The sequence below is a fragment of the Panthera onca genome, chromosome A1 (assembly GCF_046562875.1).
Source record: "Panthera onca isolate mPanOnc1 chromosome A1, mPanOnc1 haplotype 2, whole genome shotgun sequence".
NCBI lineage: Eukaryota > Metazoa > Chordata > Mammalia > Carnivora > Felidae > Panthera > Panthera onca.
In genome coordinates, this window is record NC_138339.1 from 159,002,810 (window position 1) to 159,020,408 (window position 17,599).

Here is a 17,599-nt window from a genome sequence, read left to right on the forward strand (position 1 = left end):
CCCCCCCCCCCCCCAAGCGCAGAGTGAGGCCGTAGCAGGAGCAGGCAAGGTCCCAGATGGGCTTCCAGCATCCAACAGGAGACAGACAATGAGTATTTCGTCAGGGCCCTGCTATTTGTCAGGCTTCTCATGTGACTGTCACCTTAAGTTGGGAAGAGCTCCTAATCGTAAGCGGATGCCAGAGGTCTCTCACCGTGACCATGTTAAAAATCCTAACTAACGTGCAAAGTGCCCTTGGCCCACTCTTGGTGGTCTGGCTGCCCCCTCTGCTGCAGCCGGCCTCAAACACTACAAACATAGCCCTCTGCCCCAGGGCCTTTGCACATGCTGCTCCTTCTTCCTGGAGCGCCCTCCTGTCCCCGGGCCTCCCATCTGAAATGGCAGTCATCCTCGCCTAGTATGCTCCGTATTCACTACCTTTTATTCTGCTTCCCTGTGAGAGTGGAGAGTCTTGTCTATTTTGTTCTCTGCTTTGTCTTTTGTACCTCCACAGTGCCTGGTACCCAGTCCGTGCTCCATGTTTGACACGAACACATGGACAAAGCTCTGAAGCTAGGACCAGGGCAGCATGGAGTGCCCCAAGCATCTGTTAGTGTCACCCGACTCTAATGCTTTAATATGTGAATACCTTCTCCTTGCCACTGTGTTAAAGGACCTTGTTTCAAATGCAAATCTGGGGTGGCTCAGTGCGTTGAGCGTCTGACTTCAGCTCAGGTCATGGTCTAATGGTTTGTGGGTTCGAGCCCTGCGTGGGGCTTTGTGCTGAGAGCTCAGAGCCTGGAGCCTGCTTCGGATTCCGTGTCTCTCTCTCTCTCTCTGATCCTCCCCCGCTTATTCTAGCTCTCCCTCTCTCTCAAAAATAAACATTAAAAAAAGTTAAAAAAAAAAAGAATGCAAATCCATACTTAAAGCAGTTCAGTTCTCTAGAAAGTAAGAGCTGAAGGCATCACTTTACAGTGGCTCCTCAGAACAGTCTACTTATTTGCAGGGCAAGTCAGGTGTGTGCACCGTTCCCTCTGAAACAGGCTGGTCTGACGATGGAGGCGGGCGGGCGCACAACCCCAGGGGGCCCTGGCACCTAACATGTGCCTGCAGCAGCCAAGAGTGTGGGGCACTGGTAAGGTTGTGCTCTGAAGCTCTCCTGCCCAGGGGCCAGCGGGGCCAGGCTGAACGCCCAGTGGGACCCAAGGTTACCAGCTTCCTGGGGCCCACTCTGCCCTCCTCCTCCGCATCCGAGGAATTGATCAGCTCCTCAGCACTCGACCAGCCGTCGTCCTCAGGGGCCTCTGAGGGGTGAGACGTTTTGCTCCAACCTGAGAGAGAGCGGGCCACAGTGAGGACCACCCTCACTGTGTGAAGGGGGTCTGTGCAGTTCCCACCACCCGCACGTGCCCCCTTCCCAGGAGCCAGCCAAGACCTTCCGGCGGGACGCAGCGCAGACTGGGGCACGCTGCTGACACGGGTGCTTCAGCCATGCACAGTCCAGGGGGCCAGGGCCCATGCCGGGGGGACACAGTGAACCCCAGCCCCTCAGGGAGGTGGTCCCGCAGGCCCTGCCGCTTTGCCCCTGCATGTGGCCCCAGGGGAGCACAGAGATCCTGAGTAACCACTAGCCTGGGACATCGCCATCCCGCTGTGTTGGAGCAAATGCCACCAAAGGGAAGGAGTTTGCAGTTAGCACTTGGAGGGTGAACACCCGGCCGACCGCCTGGGGGGCCGCCCCTCACACAAGGGCTGAGGCTCGCCGCACGTGCCCTGTGCCGGCCCGTCCTGGCCCTTAGCCCACGAGGTAGGGGCGCTGTGATGCAGGCCAGCAGACGCCGCACACAGAAGCTAACAGTGCCGCTGAGCCCCCTCGGCCACGTGGTGAGGCTGGGATTCCAGGCCAGGCCGCCTGCCTGTGTGAGCTCCAGCCGCGGAGCTCGGCTGGGCCAGCAAACGCGGGGAGAGATCTTTCTGGGGACTTTACAAAATGCGTGCACAGCCCTTCATCAGCGTTTCCACTGCCTTGTAGGCCCAAAGAGTAGCACCTGTATTTCCCATTTGGGGGAAATTTGGGGGAGAATGCAAGTAAGTTGTGGGGAGATAGGAGATGTCAGATTCCGGGTTCTGAACAAACACAGTGATGCTGGCACTAGGTGACAGTCTGGAGCATCAGGCCATGTGTCCCATGGCTGTGCAGCAAGAAGCAAGCGGGTCTGGAAAGAGAAGGCTTCTTGCTGGGTGCGGGCGGGGCACACCAGTTCCAGATTACACGTGGGGTGGCAGGAGGCGTGCCCTCCCTGAGGACGACAGGCTGAGGCATGTGAGGGAGTCACAGCAGGTGCGTGCAAAGGGCTCGCTCGCCTCTGTGGGGACAAGCAGCCTCTCTGGAAGCCTTTCTACCAGGCTCACCGGGTCAAGACTGTGTGATGGGGGGATGGACAGGAAAGTACCGAGGCCCAAGAGGGAAGCTAAGTGTCACCAACCCACTTGATCTGCGCACGTGCAGGTGAGTGTGTAGGACATCAGGCCCAGGTGACAGTGAGTGGGGTCCCCTCCCTCCTCTGCAAAATAGTTCCTGACAGCGGCATTGAGTAAAACATTGGGAAGATGACTCTTTTCAGGGGGCAAGCTGCTAAGTATGTGCAAGAATGCCCAGGAGACCTGTGCGTGCTGTCACCTGCCTCCCCAGGAGACCCATGTGCGCTGTCACCTGCTTCGGGGTGGGGGGCACGTGGGATGGGCAATAGGGAGCAGTGGGAGGGTGTGAAAAGGGGCTAGCAGTTGGGCCCCAGGCGCTGCACTCAGGTCACGTCCACTGTGACCTCACGAGGCTGCCTCATCTTCCTGTCACGGGAGGAGACACAACTTGGCTGAAAGGCGGTAGGAACCATGGGCGGGTGGCCGTGGGTGAGGCTGAAGCCCCCCAGCTTCCTGCCCAAGGGAACTCAGCCAGGGCAGTGTTCAGGTGTCTCCAGGTATGAGGTAGGAAATGAGGCTGTCAGGGCAGAAATGACCCCTGTCCCAGGCCCCGGGGCACTATGCATCCCTGTGAAGGCTGAGAGGGTGGGCCAAGGCCCCTGGCCTCCGAGCTCTCACCCCGGGGATGCTGGAGAGCCGCAGCCTGTGCCCCTGGGAAACTTCACAGTTGCTGGAAAACTCAAGGTGGTTCACAAAGTGAAATCCTTCCTGAGAACCTCAGCCCCTCAGCCTGGGCCAGGGGATCTTCAGGTTTTGGGGGCTGCACTTTACCCTCGTGATATGAGGGGGCAAGAAATGGCCTGAGTTCCAACATGGAGCTTGGCCCCCTCAGTCTGTACTATTGGTCATCTCCCTGCAAGATGGTCAGTTGACAAGATCCTGTCGGCTTCTCCCACCAAGAAGCAGGGGATGGGCGGGTGCCCTGGACGGGGGAGGCCTGCGGCCACACAGCCACCAAGAAACAGCCCAATCCGAATGCCGGCCAGGCGTCGGCAGCCCCTAAGGGGGTCGGTTCTGGGCAGACCCGGCAGGAGTCCAGCTGAGAAGGGTGATGTCATCACAGATCTGTCGCCAGAGCATCATGCTTTTGAAGAAAACAAGGAATTTGCGTCTGGCAATTTGCGTCACCTATCGTGATCTGCATCCTGGGGGGCGAGCCCCGGCCAGGCAGACAGCGTCCCCAGCCACATGGGGACGCAGACGGCAGGCTACGTCACAAGGCTGAGCCACTCTACCTCGTAAACCAAAAGGCGTTGGATCGCTCTTTACTTCATGTCGCTTAGCTTTTTTGCCAGGACTGGTAGGAGAAGCTGCGGAAGAAGGAAGAGGCAAAAACAGACAGGAGAGTGAGGGGCTGCAAGCAGGGCGTGGGGGGCGTGCGGAGCAGTGTTCACAAGGGACAGAACGCCACCGCCAGCAGGCCGGTTCCCACTGCTGCCAAGTGGCTTCCTGTGCACAAGACTAAGCTGGCCACAGGGCCCCGCGGATGACGGGAGTGGCCCCGGGAACGGGGAGGGGGGGAGAGGAGGCCCAGCTCGGGCCGACGGTGGCAATCGTACCCTCACTTCAGCAGGCTACAGGTGGTCGCGGGTTCTCAACTCTGCATAAAAGTGTGTAGTGTATGCACTTTCCATGCTTGGCAAAGTACACGGCACCAGAGCGCTTCTCTCCTTTTTTAAAAAAAGTTTGATTGTGGCGCCTGGGTGGCTCAGTTGGCCAAGCGTCCGACTTCGGCTCAGGTCATGATCTCACGGTTCATGAGTTTGAGCCCTGCGTCGGGCTCTGTGATGACAGCTCAGATCCTGGAGCCTGCTTTGGATTCTGTGTCTCCCTCTCTCCCTGCCCCTCCCCACTGGCACTCTGTCTCTGTCTCCCTCTCTCTCTCTTAATAAATAAACGTGAAAAAAATATTTTAAAAATAAAAAGTTTGAGGCCAACTTAAAAGTATTTTGTAAGTTGAAACAAACAAACAAAAAACCCTCTAATTTTCTGGATGAGTGAAAAGAATCCTCGACTCGTAAACACTGGCTTTTAGCATCGGGCGGGTGGTCCTGTAACGACCCGGCCGGAGCTCCAGGCTCCGTGGGCTCATCTGTGTCCTTCCCCCCACACGCTTCACCACCGAGGAGCCTTGCAAGGCAGACAAGCTTTCCGAGGTTCCCACCCAGCGGATTCCTTATGTGGCCTGTGTGCTAGTGAGTGCCCCAGGGCCCGCCAACGTCAGTCCCGGGCAGGACAGAGCAGGATGGGGTGGGGGTTCAGGAGGAGGTGCACCAAAAAAGCAAAAGACGAGTGCAGTTTGCGAGCAAGGTTTGCCAGAGAAGCCTGCCTCCTCCTTTGCAAACAAAAGGCCCCCAGTGAGAGGCCCCTGGCCATGTGTGGGACAGACACGCCAGTGCCAGGGAAGAGAGCGGGTCAGTGGGCAAAGCTTCTGAATGGCTGCACGTGGTGACGATGGCGGCAGCCACCCCTGTCGGGCCGTCCACACGAATGATCACCACACGAACAAGAAGCGTGCCACCGGGGTGAGCGGCACGTCCGGGGCGTGGGTCTGAGGCAGGCGCCTTTTACCTTTCTGACTTGTGAGGGCAGCAAGGCCTGGCAGAGCAAAGCGCGTTTTGGAAAGTGCGGAGCTCTCTGAGGTAGAGCTCGGGGCTGTGTCATCTCCGAAGGAAGACAGAGGGACGGAGTGGGGGTGCTCGGGGACACACGCCAGCCCACACGGGCTCTCCTCTGAGAGGTGTGCACGCCCTGGACGCGCCTGCTCACTCGGGGACAGCCGTGACGGGGCTGCGCCGCAGAGACACCCACCTCTGCCCTTCTCGGGGGGCTTCGGCAACGGTGTGGAGCTCACGTATCCTTCCAGGCTTAGGGGGTCGGTTTTTCTTTCCTCCAGCTTTTTGATGTTTCTTGTGTTCCCTTTCGAGGGACTAATGAAAAAAGGAGGAGGACTTGGCCTGGTTAGTTTTCCAGCCTCCCTGAGGATCCGAGGCAGAGACCCTGGGCCCCATCCTGCCCTCCACGCACTTCCGGGTTAACCAGGCAGAACTGAATGAGAACAAATCCACCTGTTTCCTGTTACGTAGGAGATGGTTGCTGACTTTTTGACTTGCAGGGATGGGGGGGGGTGGCCTTTTTCTTTTCAAACTATTGTTCTATGCATTATTTACTTAGCCCCCATCCTGTCCCACGAGTGACCAGATGTGCTTATATAAGAAACAGAAAAATAAAGCTGCGAATGAATACGGTAACAAAGTAAGGCTAAGGGCAGAAAAGGTCCTGTGAAGCCAGCCTCAGGGCTGGCACCCGAAACATGCGTGTCTATCAACTGTGAGCCGCGGGCGTGGCTCTGCGCCTCGGCACCTGACAGGCCCTGTCTGAAGCGCGACCATCATGGAAACCTGGCAGCTAACAGTCACCTGTGCCAGCAGCACCCAGGGGTGGGGCCGGAGACACCGTCCCCGAAGCTGGCCCGCAGGGATGGACCCCCGAGCACGTAATGCCAGAGGACAAGCCGTCCCGGGGGCTTGGAGCAAATTCCCAGTGAGGAGGTTCAGGGAAGGGGCCGTGTGTACCCAGTGGCGCATGCAGAGGCAGGCTCTGGGACAGGCTCCCATGGTCCCGAGCGGAGGTGGCTCCCTCACCTGGTGCTGGGCGGCGTGGGCAGAGGAAGGCTCTGGGACTGTTCCAGCGCTCGGTGCTGGCTGGCTTCTGCGGGAAGGAACACACAGACCCTGTGCTGCACGACCGCACCTCCAACAACAGCCAACAATCTGGGAGTTGCTTTGGATATGTGTGGGAATGCGCCCGGAGCAGAGCGGAGCCGCTGGCGGCCCAGACCTCTTACCTCTGCAAGCCTGCAGCTGGCTGGTCAGCACCTTGCGGATCTCACTCACCCAGGCTGCTTTAATCTCCGCCGTCGGTGCCTGTGCCCCAGGGGGAAAGCCAGGAGGTAAGGGTGCATGTTCCCTGAAGATGCCGCTTTGCTTTTACCCTGGTAGCTTCTGAGGATGACCGTGGGGACTGATAACAAGAGCTCTGCCCAGAAGGAAGGAGAAATGGTCCCTTTGCCTTGGGACCGCCTCATGGGCATGACAGGAAGGGTCTGTGGGCCACACAGGCGGCGGGCTGTGACCGCCTGGCCACCAGCTTTGCGCCCTCGCTGGTGCCTGACTTGGTGGAAACCCTGGGGCACAGACCACCCTTTGAGAGCATCTTCCTCTGGGAAGTGGCCCAGGGTGTTGTGTTAGGTGACATGTCTGACAGGAGTCCGAGACCCTGAAGTAGACTCTAACTCTCAGGGCCAGAGAGGGGAGCAGGCCGCCGTCTCGCCTCGGTGCAGTGTGTGAGGCCTGTGGGAGTGACGGGCAGGCAGCTGGACTCTGGAGAAGCAGGCCGGCCACTGTTCTGGCAGCTTCTGGGGCTGGTGCCTGAGCCCATGCCGAGCAGACCCGTGTCATCGCCGTGGGCCTGGCGGTGCTGGTGTGTGTGGTGACAGCGCTCCGTGGCCACCACGTCCCGCCAGCATGCCTGGGTGTGAAGGGCGCCCCTTCACAGGGCGCTGGGCTCACCAGACTCAGGGGGCACTCATGGCCTCCCACCTCCGGCCCTCACCAGTGAGGCAGCCCGGTCACGTGTATAAGCATGGCCCAGGTGTGCCGTCCAGGCACATGCAAGCCCGTGCTCCCGGCCACGCCCTCGGAGCACCCTAACATTGGTTTCCTGTACTTCCTCCTGGGCCCAGTTCAGGGTAGCGACAGCCCAGGGCAATGCCCCTAAATGGCTTCTGGGTGATAAAGTCACACGGAAGAGTCTACACACACCAGCTCTTGCCACAGGCCTTTCTGACACGTGCCCAGCACCCGGCCTGGGGACACCAGCCCTACCTGTATGATGTACACCTCCTCCCGGGCGTTGTACCAGATCTCGAACTTTCTCACGTCGCCCTTCACATTCTCGGTTATGCCTACTGCCGCCATCTGACAGCGCCAAGCAGGGAGACGGGCTCATGAGTGTGCAGGATGAGAGCCGGCCCCCCATCCCTGAAAGGTGTTGGTGGGTTCCCGAAGCAACGGAAGCGGTTTTGGGGTGGGGGCTGAGGACGCCCGGGGTCCCAGACTCCCACACCCAGAGATAAGAGTGGCCCGTGCCCGAAGTGGGCATCGTGGCCGAGGCTGCGGGGACTGAGGCTCACTCACGTTCAGGGACTGCTTGTAGCTGTAGGAAGGGGCCTTCTCGTAGCCCTCCCCGTTTTCCTCCCTCTTCTTGCAGAAGAGCACGGCCTTCTCGTGCAGGAAGAGGTGCCGCTGCATGGGCTTGAATCTGGCCAGGTCCTTCACCTTCGTGTGGCCCTTCTTGTGGTCTGTCCACACGCTGAAGGAGCCTTGCATCAGCAGCCTCCCCAGGTCACTCAGGTTCCCCTAAGCCCAGGACAAAGTGGGGCCTTACGTGCACGTCGTCAAACGGAAGCAGGCCGCCTGGGCGGGGGGGGGGGGGGGGGGCTGTGTCCGTAGACCACTGTTATGTAACGCTTGGGGAAAAGCAGAACTGGGGAGACAGGAGCCGGGGGTGGTCGGGGGCCAGGGAGGGTGAACAGGCAGAGCACAGGGGCTTTCCAGCAGGGAGACGGGCCTCACACCCTGTCTAAACCCACAGGATGCACACGCTGGACTCTGGGTGGTGAGGACGTGCCAGCAGAGGACCATCCGCTAGGACAAAGGTCCCATCTGCTGGGTGTGGGAGGATGTGTGTGTGGGTGTGGGGCATGCAGGTGCAGGGATGTGTGGGTGCGGGTGCAGGGGTGCGTGGGTGTAGGGGTGTGTGCGTGCGGGTGCAAGGGGGTGTGGGTGTGGGTGCAGGGGGTGTGGGTGTGGGTGCATGAGGGTGCGGGTGCAGGGGTGTGTGGGTGCAGGGGCGTGTGGGTGTGGGTGCAGGGGGGTGCAGGTGTGGGTGCAGGGGCGTGCGGGTGCGAGTGCAGGGACGTGTGGGTGCACAGGCATGTGGGTATAGGGGCATGTGGGTGCGGGTGTGGGGGGGTGTGGGTGTGGGTGCATGGGCATGTGGGTGCAGGGGGGTGCAGGGGGGTGCGGGTGCAGGGGAGTGTGGGTGCAGGTGCAGGGGGGTATGGGTATGGGTGCAGAGGCATGTGGGTGTAGGTGCAGGGGTGTGTGGGTGCAGGGGCATGTGGGTGTGGGTGCAGGGGGATGTGGGTGCAGGTGCAGGGGCGTGTGGGTGCGGGTGTGGGAGGTGTGGGTGCACGAGGGTGTTGGTGCAGGGGGGTGTGGGTGCGGGTGCAGGGACGTGTGGGTGCGGGAGGTGTGAAGGCTCCCATGTCCCTGTGCGCCAGGGCACGCCCCAGCGTATGCAGGTGATACACCCGCACACGGATGTCCCCAGGCACAGCTCTGCGAGGACGGTGGGTGGACCGTCACCAGGCTCCTCAGCGGACGGGGAGGCCCTTACGTCATAGCCGGTGATGGCGATCAGGTGCATGGAGTCGTTCACGGCCTTGAGGATGCCCAGGATGGAGCTCAGTGCCTCCTGCAGGTCCTCAGCCCCCTCGCAGCTCTTGCTGTATTTGAGCATCTCCTGGGGGACGAGGCCGTGTTCACACACCCGCGGGGCACTGGATGCTCTGCTCCGCTCTGCGTGCCCATGCTTGGACCCTCAGGACATGCAGCGCGGCTCCCTGCACAGCTGGCACCGCGGACAAGGCCGCTCGTGGTGGGTCTGCCTGGGGCGCGGGCCTCAGACCAGCTTAGGAAGCCACCCCCAGGCCTGCCGCCCCGTGCCTCACTCCCACAGTCCTGCCTGACGCTGCACACAGGGATGCCTCCCGAGCCAGGCGGCCAGGCCTGGATGGGGCGAGGCCCCTTGTGCAGCTCCCGCCTTCCCACTCCTAGACCTGGGTACTCTTTTGTCTCCAACCTGGCACCCCCAAACATGGGACGGCTGAAGGCATGACCTTCACGTCCACCGGGTTGCGCACCGGGGCCGGCCTTGCAGGGAGGACTGTGTGTGAGCGCACGGCCCAGGGCGAGTGGCGAGTGTGCTCCACGAGTCTGCCCATCTGGTCACCTCTGTGCTCCCCGCCCCCCCCAATGATGGCCGGCGGACAGTGAGCCCTCCACACAGGTCTGTGAAGAGACGGGGCCCTGGCAGGGGTGCGGGGCTGGGAGGGCGCGGCAGGGGCGGCAGGCGGCTGCGGGCACATCACCTTGAGCAGCAGCTGGTACTTGGTGATTCTCTGCACTGGCTTCAGCAGGTAGGAGTCGAGACTCAGCTTGTGGTCCAGCTTCCTCTGGCATTCCTGCAAGTCCCAGAAACCTCTTTACAGGGTCCTCTTGTTCCCTGTGTGACAGTCAGCTAATGAGGAGACAGCACTCTTCACTAGGAGGGTCCCCAGACACACCTGGAAAAACGGGCAGTCGGAGCACTGTCTCCACAGGCTCTCAGAGCGAGGCTTGTTCTGGCAATACTTCTCGTAGATCTGGAACTCTTCCATCTGAGCCGGGGACAGAGTGCACGTCACAGAGTGCCTCGGGGTGCGATTTGACAGCCCCGCACCGCGTGCACCTCCTCCACCACAGACACTGCGTCCTTCATTGTGGGGCAGCTGTGAAACGGCTCCCCCAGGGACCGCTGCTCAGGGCTGCGCTAGTCCTGAGACGCCTTTCACACAGGTTAGCACCACGCGGCTGGCTCTGTGCCGTGAGGATAACAGACTTAAAGTGTGCGCAAACTTTCCAGGGAAAGAACACGCAGGGCTTGTGCGCAGACCTGCGTGTGCACCAGGACCGTCTGCGGGTTTGTTACGACAGAGCCGCACTTCAGGTTCTGCTTCAGCAGCTGCAGCCGGGACCTGAGAACCTGCATTCCCCATAAGATCCCGGGATGCTGGTGCTGTCGGCCAGGGGGCCTCCTTTGAGAACCACTGACCTGCAGTGTGAAGGAACCCTCCACCCCAATTCTCAAACAGCACCCAGAAGCGTCCCCAGTGAGCAGGCAGGGTAGAAGGACAAATGTGGCCCCTTCTCCTTCCTTCTGCCCGATGGCCTTATTTCATGGTGATGCGTCTCAGCCTCCATCTCATTTTGTGAAAATGGCTTCACTTTCGCTACATTTTCCACACTGCTCAGCGAGCAGTGTGTGAAGCTGGCCTGAGAAGATGCCCTGTCATCTCCCACTGCTTCTCTCTGCCTGGAAGAGGGGCCGTCTGCAGTTTCAAAGGGAGAAAGATAAGGGGACCCGTCCCACACCTGCTAGTATGGGGGTGGGCGGAGAGGGGTGACCAGGGGAAGACCAGACATGACACTAATACCACCTCAAGACAAGTTCAGCTCTAACGTGTGCAGGCAAGACAGACACTTTATAAATCTGGCATTTCGAAATGCTGATGTTTTATACTTTTTCCCTTTTTTGAACTTTTTGGACTTGAGAAAAAATATACTTTTGGCCCTTCCAGAAAGTATCACATCCTCTTAGGCAAACCAGGAACAGAGTGAAACTTTGTCATTTCAGTTGGTTAGAAGGACACTGTGATAGGGTTTAAACTCATTATTGGGGAGCCTGGGTGGCTCAGTCGGTTAAGCGTCCGACTTCAGCTCAGGTCATGACACATGGTTTGTGAGTTCAAGCCCCGCGTTGGGCTCTGTGCTGACAACTCGGAGCCTGGAGCCTGCTTCTGATTCTGTGTCTCCCTCCCTCTCTGCCCCTCTCCGCCCCCCATACTCTTTCTCAAAACAAAACAAAAACACATTAAAGTCATTATTATTTTAACAAGTAAGGCACCATCAAGCACATGTTGAAACAGCACATACCCGTTCCAGAAAACACCTTCCAACCAGCTCTGGGCAGTCAGTGTAGTTTTCCAGCTCCCTCAGGAATATTCTAGACAAAGAAAGTTTGCATTAGGTCATGCGATGAGCAACCCAAAGGAGACACTTCCTATAACAAATCAACAGATACTATTTTCCTGATGACTTTTATTTCTAAGTCTGGATAGTCTGCAGCCCACACGGGTCACTCCTGGGTCCTGGCTGAAGCAAACTCTCAGGTTTAAGCACTCTGGCCCCTTCGTGGGTCCCTTCATGTTTCTGACATTGGTGTTCACACAGAGCTTGGGACAGCTCCTTTTCAACAGACAGAAAGGCGTGAGGCCCAGCTGTGAAAGCCCTGCCCACACCCAGGTAGCTCTGCCCCAGGGACACTCCCAGATGCCCAGCCGGAGCCTGCGGTGAATCTGCTGGGAGGGAGAGCTCCCTGGGGTCAGTTCACAACACTAGCACCGTGGCTTAGAGCCACTAGGGACACAGGGCGGAGGCTGGGGTGAGCCAAGGACACTGAGGGACCAGGCCACCTGACGTGTGCCTCCGTTGTGGAAAGGGGTGGGGTCCAGAGGGCCCGGCTGCAGACCGGTGCCTCCTCTGTGAACCAGTGGGTGAGAGACACCAGTGACCGAGGGGTGAAAGCACGTGGTCAGACACAAGAAGCCCAGAGGAGGGCAGGGCCCGTGCCGTCTGTGTGACTGCCCCCTCCCCATGCACCCTGCATCCACCTCCTCGCGTCCTGCCCCACAAGCTCCCACAAACTGCAGTGAGGAGCCCGGGATGAACAGCCACAGAAGGACCACTGTTCTGCCCCCGGAGCCACGGCGGCCACAGACAGCGCTCACGAGGGGAGAAGGGCAGGATGGGGATGTCTGCCGTTGCCTCCTTTTCAAGAACAGGCTTGGGAACGAAATGCACCTGGCTGGGCAGTGTGGCCTCGGGGTTGCCCCAAAGGGCCCAACGCTCATGCCAAGCAGACCGGCCCCTGCTGGCCGGCGGGAGTGGGCCAGCAGCTCCTGCGTCCTCCAAGCACCGGGCATCCGACATCTCCGGGCTGGCAGGTGGGCCGCGGGAACCAGCCTGGGGGCGCCGTGCACCCGAGCCCACTGGTTCCTGCTCACCGCAGGGGCCTGCTCTAGAGGCAGACCCTGCCCAGCAGGGGTGGGCAGGGGAGGGCCTGACCTGTTGTGAAAGTGGTAAATCTCTTCCATGTTTCCAAACAAAACGTCCTTCTTGTTTTGGAGGCCGGGTGAGACGAGGTGCGCCATCAGCGGGTTGTCCAGCTCGGCGGCATAGCCCTGCGTGGAGGGGAGGGGTCGGAACGCGGCCTCCATCACGTGCTTGGAGGGAGGCCCGCGGGGAGAGGATGCCTCTCAGGTTTTAGAAAGTGAATCCATCCATATTTATTCACCGGCCGTTTCTAGGACGACCACGAGGCAGCAAGTGCCAACCAACGTGCGTGAGCTACAAACAGCACCATCTGTTTTGGGTGGGGGGGATCTGTCCTTCTGCTTTTTAACTTCGAGGATTCACGTAACTTGTATGAAGGAGAGAAATCTTGGGGGTACTCCTTGATGACTCATTTCAATGTCTACACCCCTGTAACCACCACCCAGACCCAAATCCAGAACATTCCAGTGCCCAGAAGCCCCCTGCCCTGCTGGCAACAGTTCCCCGGGGCCTCCACTCTGCCTCCACCCAGACCCAGACGGTTCAGCTCTTCCTGCAGTGGAGTCACACGCAGCCTCCCGCTCCCGCCACACTCCTGGGGTCAGCCACGTGCTGCTGGAGCGGGTCCCTGAGCCACGTACCTCCATCTCCTTGTCCCTGGTCCCGCCGGTGGGGCCGTGCGAGTAAAGCCGCCACCATCCTCTCACCCTTGCTGCATGGGGCGGGCGGGCCTACGGGCCCCGGGGCTCCCTGGCCATCCCCCCATCCCTGCAGACTCACCTCCAGGACACAGAGCAGCTCTTCCACGTACACCCGTTCCGTGTCCAAGAGCTCATTCATCACATGCCTGTGAGTGGGGCACAGACAGCGGAGAAAGCATTAGAGCAGGAAGGGCACAGAGAGAAGATGCTCGGAGCAGGGATGGTGGGAGAAGAGAGAGGGCGCCAGCACATGGGTGCAGCCCACTGAGGAGCCGTGGCTACGCGCCTGTCTCTGTGGAATCAGTCTTGTCACCTACGGCTTGAGAAAGGGGGACACGAGCCATTTCAAGTCACCAGAGTCCTGCCTGAGGGCCCAGGGACAACAGGCTTTTCTAGGAGAAACCGGATCAGTCCTGGTCCCAGAAGTGGACCGTACATCTGTCCACAGCGTGGCGCACGTGTGTCCACGCCAGGACGCCAGCTTTGGGGTAGAAGCTGACTATCCACCAGCTCTGGCTTGTTTGCACTCTGATTCTCTGCGGCCAAAGGCGGAGATCTGACAGGGTCGCACCTGCCGTGTGTGGACCAGAGCCGCTCACCTCCGCAAGATGGCCAGGCTCTCCTCCTCGTCGCCTGTGGAGCTGCCGCGGCCCTGCCGGCTCTCAGTCACTTCGCTCTGGGGAAAGACGAGCACGCAGCGCATTGAGCATTCAGATGCCAGAAGGTGCAGCCTGGCGTCCTGACTTCAAGGAGCCCCACCTCATTCCCCGTCTGGGGAGGAATCTGAGGTCCCACGGCACAGGCAGGGCAGGGGGAGCCCGGTGGTGCTGGACCGCGATGGCGGGCAGCTGTTGTGGGGGCAGCATGGACTGTGGCCTCACCTTGGCCCTCCTGTAGGGCCCTCTCCGGAGCATGCTGCCCTCAGGACTGTTCTCAGAGCCTCTCCGGCTGCCTGGTTTGGAAAGAAGTGGGGAAGGAAGACGTGGCTTCATACCTTACTGCCTGGAGAGGAAGGACTGGACCTGGGAGCACCTGGGGTTACTTTGAACTTTCAGAGAGAAAAGAAGCAAGTCCCCTGGAGAAGGGTGAGGAAAGCAGAGAAACATGGAGAAAGAGGAGAGCAGGTGGGAGACAGGTGAGCAGGAAGATGGCCGGCCACACAGGCTAGCATGGAGTCCGTGAGCACGAGGGACCCGGACACCACCGGGCCAGGGGCCAGGGTCCCCTCTGATGGGTGCCACATGCTGCAGCAGGTGGCGGGAGGGGGCCGGCTCTCCACAGTCTCACCAACTTGCGGCCCACTTGCCAAAGCCCCGAAGAGGACGGCGGGCAGGTGCCACTGCAGGAGGGGCTCCAAGGAGCCCATGAGGGGCTGCTGCCTCGGGGAATTTGGGCTGTGGTCAGAGATGCTGAAGGAGAACCATTTTGGCAACAGTACTGAGGACAGATGGGCTGGGGCAGAGACCGGAATGCTAACCAGGGAAAAGTCCCTGGACAGCCAGTGAATGTCCTAGTCCACGGGCCACCCCCTCTCTGCCCCAACCACTCGGCACACACTGGCCCTGTGCCGATAAAAGTTCATTTACAAACTGGGCGAGGGCCCGCTGTGGACGGGAGGGGTGGTGGCTGTGCACACCTGGGGAGGGGCAGGGTGACTTTGTGAGTGCCTCTGGCCGGGGGGCCACCGGCTGCACGGGCCGCGTCTGCTTGGCCGCCAGCTTCTTCAGGCTGGCCTGTCTCCGGTGGAACATCTCCTCCGTGCCCTCCTGCTTCTGGTAGACCTTCTGCACATGCTCCTGAAGGGACACGTGTGTGGGCTCGTGAGCCAGCGATGCCAGCAAAGTGAGAGGCCTGGCCTCCTTAGAGGCTGGGCTGTAGTGTCACAGCCAGCCGCCAGGGCACAACCCTGCACTCCCCCCATCCCCACCCCCGCCGCAGGAGGGAGGGGTGGGACCCCGTGGAATGCAGGACCTGGAGCTTTGAGGAGAGTCAGCTGGAAGGGAGGGAGGGACACGTGGCCCCCACACGTTCCCTGCGGGAAGGGTGTGACCCTGTGGGCGCCCCGGGGGTGTGGGCAGCCGGCTGGGCGGCAGTGGGGGCTGGGGTCGGCGCGATGTACAGGGGGGCACGCAGGAGGTGGGGTGCTGGGGAAACCAGGTGGGGGCGCCCCCAGTGGTGGTCTTGCAGAGAAAGACCCCAGGCACAGGAGGGCCGCTGGGTCACGGAATCCTGTGCTGAGGGGAAGCTGAGCCTCAAGAGGCCCAGGGTCCCAGAAGAGCTCATGGCGGCCGCCCCTGCCCCCACCACGAGCATGGGCCCCACTTACCATCAGGTCTGTGGTAAGGACGGGTTCATAGTCCTGGTAGATTCTGTCGAGCTCCTGGATCTTGTTTTCTGTGCCAGTCTCCAGAAACTTCTCAATTTCCTGGAGGGCCGCCTCAGCACCCTCCTGGGACTGGCACTTGTCCACAGGCTGTGAGGCCAGCAGGTAGATTCCCTCATCACACCACTTCATGGACTGGACACGCCAAGCATGGCAGAGGGAGAGAGCGGGCCCGTCAGAGGCTGGGTCTTGGCGTGTGTGTTACGCGTGCTAGGCCGGGGCCCTCCGGTCCCACCAGCGGCTGCCACGATTCTGGGGATCTCTGCAACCCAGCTACACGGCGCCCCAAGGCTACGTGCATCATCCGGCCTGGACTCGTTCACACAGAGGACAGAGGGGCCAAGTGCAGAGAATTTCTGGTCCTCGGCAAGATCTATCAGCTGTGGCAAGTGAATTCTAGAAATGGGCATCTGTGACTGGCTGGGCCTTGAGACAGGCCCATGGACAGCAGGGCGTGGGACCAGCTTCCAGCCAGTGACTGTGGTCCACATGGGAGGGGCAGGTGTGGGGAGGGGGACCCCGCGGGACCAGGAGGGCATGGGGAGGGGTCTCACCGCCTCCAGGAGGCTGTGCAGCTCCAGGGACTTGCTGAGCAGCCCCCTCCTCCTCTCGACCTCTGCCGCGAACTGGTCGCACAGGTGCTGGAGCTCATGGCACTTGGGGCGGATGGAGTCCACAGCGTAGTGCCTGCTGTCAATGAGCTTCTCACCCTCCAGGGCAAGTGCGAGGGCCCGCTCTACAGACACCTGCGTGGGAGCCACCCCAGGTACACGGCTCAGCTTGGGTTTGTTAGAGCAACAGGTGCGATTTCCTGGGTGGGATCCGTCAGGGTGGGAGTGAGAGCGGGAGGGGCTCCGTCCCTCCACCCGCGGACACCCCCCACCAGATGGCGAGACAGCCCCATTCCCCTGCCTTCCTAAGTGACCCTGGTGGTGCCCTGAGCACCCCCCGTAGGCTGTCTCCTGCCCACAATGGCCTACACCACCGTCCTTACGCTGGACTTCTCCTCGAAGCTGGTGAGGTCCTTCAGGAGATGCCCTGCATGTGCCAGGCTGTTGCCCACATCCGTGAAGGTCGCTATCTTCTGGGCCAGCGCGTCTAAGGAGGCTTTGACCTGGAACACAGGAGGGGCAGGAGGCCCGGGCCCATGTCAGGTATGGAGGTCCTGCCTGAAGCAGGAGAGGAGGGAGGACAGAAGAGCCAAGTCCTTCCCGGGAAACCGGGCAGAGGGACATGCCCTCAGCATAACAAGGAGCCTCCACACAAGTCCTGCAGCCTAAGGACAGCTGTGACATCGGTGAGAACAAGAGTGTCCACCAGTCATAAAGCCGGTGCAAGACAGCAAAACCAACACACAACTGAACAAATACAAACACAACCAAAAAGCATCAGATAGAAACGGAAAGAACCAAGCCATCCCTGTTTGCACATGACCTACTCCGATATGTAGAAAATCCCCGAACTCTTAGAAAACCACTCCTGGAAAAAGTGAGATCAGCGAGGTTTCAGGAGACAAGATAGACATGCGAAAAGCACTTGTATTTCTACCTATGGTGATAAACACACAAACACCAAAATTTAAAACACCATTTACAATTGCTTAAGAATGAAATACTTAAGTGTAAATCAAAGAGAACATGTACTGAAATGGTTTGCTGAAAACTGTACAGCACTGATGAAAAAGCTCTAAGAAAATCTAAATGCAAGGTAAGACAGACCCATTGCATTCACTGATGGGGAGACTCGCTGTAGGAAAGATCTGACTCTCCCTAAAATACAGGTTTACCACAGTTCCTATCAAGATCCCAGCAGAGCCGCGCAGATATAGGCAAGATCTTACAACATAGACGCAGCCGACAGAGCAGAAGCAGAGCTAGGCCAATTCTGGGAGAGAACAGGAGGACTGTGCACTTGACTTCAAGACTCACCGCACAGCCATGGTCACCGAGACCGCGAGGTGCTGACGGATGGGGTGCATGCCCAGAAACCCACCCAAACAGAACTGCCCAATGGCTTTCTGACATGATTTCTCTTCTCCCGTGGAGAAGAGACAG

The 17,599-nt window shown here is 59.8% G+C and overlaps 1 protein-coding gene across 14 annotated transcripts in view; it reads right to left on the minus strand.

Moving 5' to 3' along the window:
- Positions 1-17,599, minus strand: part of MCF2L (MCF.2 cell line derived transforming sequence like) — a 133,621-nt gene that overhangs the window by 2,132 nt on the left and 113,890 nt on the right. For 10 of the 14 annotated variants that reach the window (XM_060636645.3, XM_060636640.3, XM_078452860.2 and 7 more), the window contains 19 exons: positions 16,540-16,659; positions 16,100-16,291; positions 15,489-15,680; positions 14,799-14,958; positions 14,044-14,114; positions 13,762-13,838; positions 13,242-13,308; positions 12,474-12,589; positions 11,283-11,352; positions 9,875-9,967; positions 9,680-9,772; positions 8,926-9,051; positions 7,662-7,883; positions 7,350-7,442; positions 6,311-6,389; positions 6,108-6,174; positions 5,275-5,393; positions 3,699-3,773; positions 1,195-1,313 (listed from right to left, as the gene is read on the minus strand). In XM_060636645.3, the coding sequence (XP_060492628.3) occupies positions 1,195-1,313; positions 3,699-3,773; positions 5,275-5,393; positions 6,108-6,174; positions 6,311-6,389; positions 7,350-7,442; positions 7,662-7,883; positions 8,926-9,051; positions 9,680-9,772; positions 9,875-9,967; positions 11,283-11,352; positions 12,474-12,589; positions 13,242-13,308; positions 13,762-13,838; positions 14,044-14,114; positions 14,799-14,958; positions 15,489-15,680; positions 16,100-16,291; positions 16,540-16,659 (2,151 nt within the window). Of the gene's footprint in view, positions 1-1,194; positions 1,314-3,698; positions 3,774-5,034; positions 5,128-5,274; positions 5,394-6,107; positions 6,175-6,310; positions 6,390-7,349; positions 7,443-7,661; positions 7,884-8,925; positions 9,052-9,679; positions 9,773-9,874; positions 9,968-11,282; positions 11,353-12,473; positions 12,590-13,241; positions 13,309-13,761; positions 13,839-14,043; positions 14,115-14,798; positions 14,959-15,488; positions 15,681-16,099; positions 16,292-16,539; positions 16,660-17,599 lie in introns of all 14 variants that reach the window. The other 4 variants (XM_078452857.2, XM_060636647.3, XM_078452861.2 and 1 more) reach the window with 2 other exon arrangements.